Source organism: Phyllobates terribilis, unplaced genomic scaffold, assembly GCF_046119375.1.
Source record: "Phyllobates terribilis strain yellow unplaced genomic scaffold, ASM4611937v1 Scaffold_7__3_contigs__length_470593459, whole genome shotgun sequence".
NCBI lineage: Eukaryota > Metazoa > Chordata > Amphibia > Anura > Dendrobatidae > Phyllobates > Phyllobates terribilis.
In genome coordinates, this window is record NW_027362767.1 from 263,559,268 (window position 1) to 263,566,906 (window position 7,639).

The following is a 7,639-nucleotide window of genomic DNA, read 5'->3' on the forward strand; positions in this document are numbered from 1 at the left end:
TTTTTGCCGTCCAGTCTATATCTGGACCATCTGGCCTAAAGATCCATGACCTTGACTGATTATAGCTTCATTTACCATTTTCCTGCATTCTGCCCATACCCCTAAGGATATGAATTATTTGGTCATGCCACCCCTTAATGACTGGTTCAGTCTTCAAAAGGTTAAAGGTCTGACAGGTGATACCTTGTGTCCTGGGCCTTTTCTCACCCTCTGTCTCTTTAGCACCTTCTTGTCTTTAAAATTCTCCTTTTGATGCACAATTTGGTGTCTTGAGGATGAAGAAAGGAAGGGGGGAGTATGGTGGGCTTTGAGTCCGCTGGATGGGTGGCTCTCTGTCCATTACTGCCCTCTATCTTTGAAGAAAAGAAAGACAGGCTCTCAACCACTGTCCTTTCAAATACAACTGGAGCAATCAATCCAGGAAGGGAATCTGTTATAAAGGGGAAAAGGGACTTGGCATCTTCAATCTCCTGGAGTCCTCTGCTCCCTTGTGTCTGAAAATGTGCTGATATGACAGGAGTCATGGCACGGTGGTATCACCGGACCTTGGCAGCTAAAAGGCTGCATTTTATATAGCTGGATGATACATTGGGCACATTTTAAGACACTTGTCTAACTTTACACCACCTATTACTTGGCTTACTTTGGTTCAAATTTTTGCCATAATTTCAGTTCTCATTGGATGCATTTTAGACCATTTCTCCTTGTAAGCCGAATCCCTTTTCCTTTGAAAGGAAAAGTTTTTCTTATAAGTTCAATTTTGAGCTAAAGACAAATCGAAGACATGACTTGAATCACATTTATTATATGTTTTTGACACTTTTTGTTCCTTACAGGGCATATCTTAAAGAAAAGTTTTTCCTACAAGTAGTAAAAAAAAAAAAAAAAAAAAAACCCTTCCTAACTTACTCTGTCTGGGTCCAGCGCTGACTCTCTGTCGCTCTCTGTTGTCTGACTGCAGCGCTGTCGACATGACATCAGTGCTGCAGCCAATCACTGGGCTCAGTGGCTCATGGAGTCTTCATAGTCAGAGCAACTGAATTGAGTGATTGGCTGCAGCACTTTCGACATGATGTCAGCGCATATACAAGTCATGTCTATTAGATTTTTTTAGCTCAAATTGAGCAAGAATTGTTGTGTATTTACTAAGAAGTTCCTCCGATTGCTTTTTTAAAAAAAAAAAAAAAAATGCATGTATTCACAGTGGAATCCACTTTGTGCTGACGGTCGGATTTCTACCTTATTATTTGGTGTTTTATCTTCCACTATCCTGCATGCCTTATTCAGGGCAGCTTATCTGTGTGTGGCTTCCTTGACAGCCGTATTAATGGCAATTTGATTGTAAGCTTGGGAGCAGGGTCCTCACTTCTTTTGGTATCTGATTTATGTGTTATTCTGTTATGTCTTTATTGTCTGTACAAGTCCCCTTTAAAATGTAAAGTGCTGTGGAATATATTATTGCTATAGAAATAAAAATTATTATTATTCAATGTGGGTTTCCTATTGCCAACAATTGGAGGTTCTTGTTAGGCGGCTTTTAAGTATATTTCGGCACAGAATATGCACTTCATTCAGTGTTGTCTTTTCTAAATGTGTGGGATTTCTTTCTCCTTTTTTTCTAATGGAAAGCTTATACAAAGTACATAAAAATGTAGTACCCATGCAGCATTTGGCTCGAAACACCAAGAAGTGTAAAAATCGTAGTAAAAAAAAAAATTGCACCTACTAGCCTTTTTGACTCATGGTCAACATCTGGAAGGTGCAATTTTTGCAGAAATTTAAATAAAAAATGTTTAAAATATTTGCAGACACACGCGAGGATGCAGAGTTTCGGCCTAGGATGAAGGTGCACTAGTCTGGCAGCCAGAATAGAGCATCCTGAGGTCCATGTGGGACATAGCCATGTGTACTAGCAGATAGGCTATCACTGGCACCCTTGCATTTACATGCTCCCGCCCCGCATCTCTTTTACCCAGGAGATTATTCCTGTCTCCGGGAATAACATGTTGTAAATTGCAAAAAATATATATGTTTGTATTTCTTTTACTGAACTGCTACAAATTTGAAACGAAGATTCTTTCTGGACAGTTCCATCTTGTATCGATTCTGAAGAACCACACGTCCCTATAGAACCACTGCCCAGCCCCTGAAGACTGTGCAGAGAGGCGCAGGTTAGGTGAGCCTGCCCTGTGTGACAGCCCAGTGTCTGGGGGTGAGGGGGGAGGCAGCTACAGGGGGCGCCCCCTCTCCTCAGTGCGTGAGAACTTTTGTCACTCTCCCTAAACTCAAACTTTTACACCCCGCCCAGATTCTCAACGTTCCACTGTTATGGGTTGGCTCAGGGGGTTGGCCCCACGTGGGCTCTTGACCAATAGGAGGCCAGGACGGCGGAGTATTGTGATGCAAATCAGTGTCTACCTAAAAGGGGCCGCACTGGCCGAAGCTGAACCGAGTCAGACCTGCACTTTCCTGCAGCAGCAGCAGCAGCGCTTTGTGGACCCAGCTCTCCATGCCCTACCAGGAAGAAACCGTGCAAAGTCCCGGATTAGTCCCTGCAGGAGCCTGTGCAAGCACTGGATCACTAGTCCGTACCGTGCACGCACTGGAATACTAATCGGATCGGATTGGATCAGCAGCAAGAAAAGCCATATTTAGATCCTTTGTAACTGTAGTGCAAGACTTGGACCTCTGGCATAACAAAAAAGGAGGTGAGCAAGCTTTTACTGGTGGAGTGGTATTCCTTGCATCCTTGTCTTGAAACTGGGATTACTACAAGTGCTCCCTTCCAGGCCTCCTGCGTCCAGCTGTGCACACTGTGGAAGGAGTTACACAGTGCAAAGAGAGAGAGGGGAGGTCTTGGATCTACTGCAACCCTTCAAGAGACTGGCCACCAGCTTGTGGATCTTGGCAACTGGAATAGCACTTCCTGGGCTATCCTCTTCTGCTAAAAGCCACCACCTGATCTACAAAAGCCTTTTCTCCTGTTCCATCTTCAGTGTAGGCAACTGGAGCCACCATTCTCTGAAGAGTCCTTTCCACCTGGGGCCCCACCATTCTCTGAAGAGTCCTTTCCACCTGGAGCCCTACCAGCCATGAGCCAGACAGAAGTATCCACCTGCTCCATTCCCCACACCCAGCGGGTGTTCCAGGAAGCCGTAAGGAAAGGGAACACTAAGGAACTCCAGTCCCTTCTCCAGAACATGACCAACTGTGAGTTTAACGTCAATTCCTTCGGTCCAGAAGGTCAGACCGCCTTGCACCAGTCTGTCATCGACGGCAACCTGGAGTTGGTGAAACTTTTGGTGAAGTTTGGCGCAGACATCAGACTAGCGAACCGAGATGGCTGGAGTGCCCTGCACATAGCGGCCTATGGTGGCCACCAAGACATTGTCCTCTATCTCATCACCAAGGCCAAGTACTCTTCCAGTAGCCGGTGACCTCCCATGGGACACTTATAGACCTTTCTATCACTTCCTATTTTTTGGGGGTTTTAATCAAATATTTTTGTGTTCTTTATATGTCTTAATTTTTGTGTTCCAGTAAAGAGGCTGCTCTGTGTATGACTTTTTTTAGGGCGAAGCTCAAGATTTGAAAGTGGGGGGTGGGGTGATCGCCCTTCCAAAATTTTTGATCATTGGATCCCCTATTCCTTTTGGTTACCAAGTCATCTAGACTTTTGGTTTCTCACGTTGGCTTTTCTATGATTTTTCTGCCACGTCAATGAGGAATTTGTTTTTAGGTACAAGTGACAGATTGTGTTTTTCTATGACTATAACAAGTCCTGCCTCTTCATTTGTACATGTATGTTGTATTTTCTAATTGACATGAAAAGCTGCTGTTGGTCTCCAGGTTTTAGGAAGTTTGGGGCCCACAAAGACATATTCATTACTATTATTTTGTCCTTTTTTTCTTTTTTTTTTTATGATCCTTTGGTCATCTACCTCGACTCTTAGCACAGTATTCAAAAACAGCACCAGATACTGTATGCTGCACTTGTAGGTTATCAGTTCTGTGTTCTTTCATTCCCATGTAATACAAATAGATTTCCTTCCCCATTTTCCTAATATATTTAACATAACATTTCAGCAGTAATGTCCCCCCCAAGACACCCACTTCAGGAACCCATAAGTGTTCAGGCAGACCCCCTTTTTTTATAAGGCTTATTTCCAGTGTTGGTCATTCCAACAGATTGTTTCCCTCTCTACTCCCCATTTTTAAATTTAAAAAATATTCACCCCCTTTTTTTTTATTTTTTTTCAATAGATGTAAAGGAAACCTTCCGCTGTAGAGTTTTGGTGGACAGAGAAGACTTGAATAATGAAATGACAATTTTACAATCTAGTAGATTATACATGTGCCGCATGTGCAGATCTATATGCAAGAGCGTGTAAAATTGCCATATTCTGTTTTGCACAGGCGATAGCGCAAGGGCTCCCCCTGCTGTATGGAAAGTGAGTTGCAGGATTGTGAATTTGACCTGTTGACTACTGACTTTAGATGTTTTAGAACCACATTGAGGATTTTTTTTTATTTTTGCAAAGTTGACATTTTGACTTTCTATTTTTTGAAGCGCGAGTGATTGAAATCGGACTAATGCTGCTTTAAACAATTTGCGTTGCAGATGGATCTGATTATAGGTTAGAGATGAGACGTGTGTGACATGTTGCGTGTCGGATGTCTTATGGTTTGTCTGCACTAAAGGTTTTCGTCGGATTCCCATTCACCCTAAAGCCATTTTGCATTGTTGTGATTGATGACAAGGCCAATATATATATATTATTATGGAGAGATCCATTGCCTAAAAATCCAGAAAATTGTGCAGGAATTGGACACGCAACTTTTTGGCTGCAAAATAATTAATTTTTCTAAGTTAAAACTTTTTTTTTTTTTTAAAGTGTTTCCTAAGCCATTTTGAGGTCCTATTGTGTTATTTTAAATAGTATCTCAAACGTTTCTGTCCAAGGTTTGTATCCGGCAGCCATGAAGTAGCGGTGTTAATCACAGAGGGTGACTTTATGGGGGGATGGTTTAGTGTAATATCTGCTGTTTGGTCACTGTCCTGCAGAAAAGTTTTAAGGCTCAATCCCTGCATTTAACAGCCATCTACCCTAACCGATCGCCTGAATTAGACCCATGGACAGAGACCCTGCAGCCACAAGAACCACATAATCCTTGCTCTGGATCAAGGCGTTTTGTATAGAGTAGAATAAAGTCGAGGTGTAAACTTTTTCTTTTTAAGAAAAAAAAAGTCCTGTTGTGCTGAATTTTCAGCATTCTCTTTCCTATTTAATCAGTCTACGTTGTTAGGCTGGTGTATTACTTGGCACCGATACTGCTTCTGTGCGATAGATTCAAGTGGGGGTAAGGTTGGGGTGGGCTAGGGTAAGGGGGGGGGCAGCTGGAGAGAAAAAGATTAAAAAATCAAATTTAAAGGGTCTGTGGGAGAAAGGGATAGTTTGTATTAAAAGAAAATGGAAAAAAAATATAGAGCTCGTTGCACATATTCAAGTGAATCTGCCACCAGTAATGTCATAATATTTATGATGTAATTACTCCTGAGTTCATCCCAAGGAATTTTTTTAATTTTGTTTTTTCTTATTTGTTTTAAATGCAAACGTTTCTGTTCTTAAAGGAACACGCATCGTATTATTATATCTGACTGTGAAACTTGGATATGATTTGCAAATTAATTTTTTTTGTGGCTGGGATTAAGATATTCATGGTTGCCATATGTTCCCAAATTCAGCTCCGATCCCAACCACACCGCCCCCCAGATCCCACTCCCATTCTGTTTGTTGCATTGACCCTGCATGCCACCACTGGACTCGCTTTGAGTAAGGAGCAGGTGCACAGGCTGACTTCTGAATGGTCTGTCCTATTTCACTTTGTCTCTTCTTTTTGCATTGTGCTCACCCTTCCCACCCTACCCCCTTGCCCCCCACCACCCACCTCTTCTTTTTTTTTTTTTTTTTTTTTATTCTTGGGATGAACAGGACGGCGTGTGGCTGTAATGTGCTCCAGAAAGGAGTTGTTCTGTGATCAATTGTGTTCTAGATATGGAAACATTTTTTTAATTATGTTAATTAAAGTTATAGGCTTATATTGAAGCTGTGTTTTGAGATCGCCATGTTGTAACTGGATGTAAAAAAAAAAATAAAAAAAAAAAGAAACACAAAGTCTGTAAAATACAGCATATTTGCAGTGTATTATATAATCTGTAGCCCCTGAAAGATTTGTTTTATAAAAAAAAAGAAAAATTGGAAAAAAAAAATTGTCTTGTCCTTTTTTATTTATGTTTATATGATGCTCTACAGGATTGGAGCAGACATATTGTGGGCTAATCGAATAGTTAACTGGTGGATTTGTGACGAAGTAAAGACATTGCTGACAAGTAAGGCACTGTATACCTCACACCTTCATCTGAGGTCTAGTTCCTAGTGAGTACATAGGCTGCGTATCAACCTACAGTAATAACAATTACAAGAAGTAATACTCTAAGCCATACATGCCAAACTCTCTGGCCCGTGGGCCAAATCTGGCCGCAGGGCGATTATATTTGGCCCACGATACCAGAACCGCCTCCCCATTATTCTATATGGAGGAATATGTGGGGCCCATTATTTTGTATGGAGGACTATGTGGCCATTATTCTGTATACTGGTTGGCCCACGACTTTGTCCAAGTTTTTCATTTTGGCCCTCTGTGTGTTTGAGTTTGACATTCCTGCTCTAAGCCCTGACTCAGTTTCTATTGGATTGTGGCTTGTTTTAAGTATGACTTATTTTTTAAAAGGGGCTTTTGACAAATTTATATCTGAGGTCAGCATTTGATAGATGGGGAGATACTGGGCTTGGGGATATGTCATTTTCTATAATTTTGATTCAGCATTTTCATGTAAGAAGCTGGCAAATTGCTGCCAGGACTCCTATGGAAAGCCTTTGAGTCCTGCTTCTTCAAAGTGATACAGGAGAAACCTGCCAATCACTCTGTGTGGGTGGAGTTAACAGGATTCACAGGCTTTTTAAATGAATCCAACAATTTATCAGCTTTTTTAGCAGAAAATGCTAAATCAAACCATAGATAACTTTATACCATCTATACTCAGCACCTCCTCCTCTATCCTAGGCTGCCTTCGGATGGAGATCTGATAGAATCCCTTTAAAGTACTATATCCTTGTTTGTGGCTTGTTTCTGCTTGCTGTTAGGGACACTTGTGCTTCTGATTGTCCAGACTGGATACAATTGGAATAAACTCTCCACTGGGAGAAGGACGAGGACTCTATGGATTTTCGTCCTCTACGGCCTGTTTTACGCATGCTGACTGGCTTTGTCTATTAGGAAAATTGGGTGAGCGCTGTGGAATCTGTGGCTGTTTGATGATTGTCACCCAGCTTTGCCAGGAACAGAGAGGTCTGTCCTCGCAAAGTAAACATATACGCATCAGAAAAATTAAACTTCTGTTTGCTCTGGCATTGTGGCAAAAACTCAGGTTTCCAGGGCAGACTGGCAGTATAACCTGTGAGGGGTCCTGACACGTTATAGCCCCATTTAAGGGGTCATATCTGCTTGTGGCTATTAGGTGCAGTTTCGGAGATTAATGTGCCCGAAAACTCTTTAAATAAAACATCATTTGGAAACT

The 7,639-nt window shown here is 41.7% G+C and overlaps 1 protein-coding gene across 1 annotated transcript; it reads left to right on the forward strand.

Annotated features, from left to right (window-relative positions):
• The first annotated feature begins 2,403 nt into the window (after positions 1 to 2,403).
• NRARP (NOTCH regulated ankyrin repeat protein) lies at positions 2,404 to 6,249 on the forward strand. Its single transcript, XM_073640586.1, has one exon. The coding sequence runs from the start codon at positions 3,093 to 3,095 to the stop codon at positions 3,435 to 3,437; it is 345 nt and encodes a 114-aa protein (XP_073496687.1). The 5' UTR covers positions 2,404 to 3,092; the 3' UTR covers positions 3,438 to 6,249.
• Positions 6,250 to 7,639: the final 1,390 nt, after the last annotated feature.

What these genes read in the sequence shown, in the direction of transcription:
- NRARP (XM_073640586.1), top strand. Translation starts at nt 3,093, where the DNA reads ATGAGCCAGACAGAAGTATCCACCTGCTCCATTCCCCACACCCAGCGG.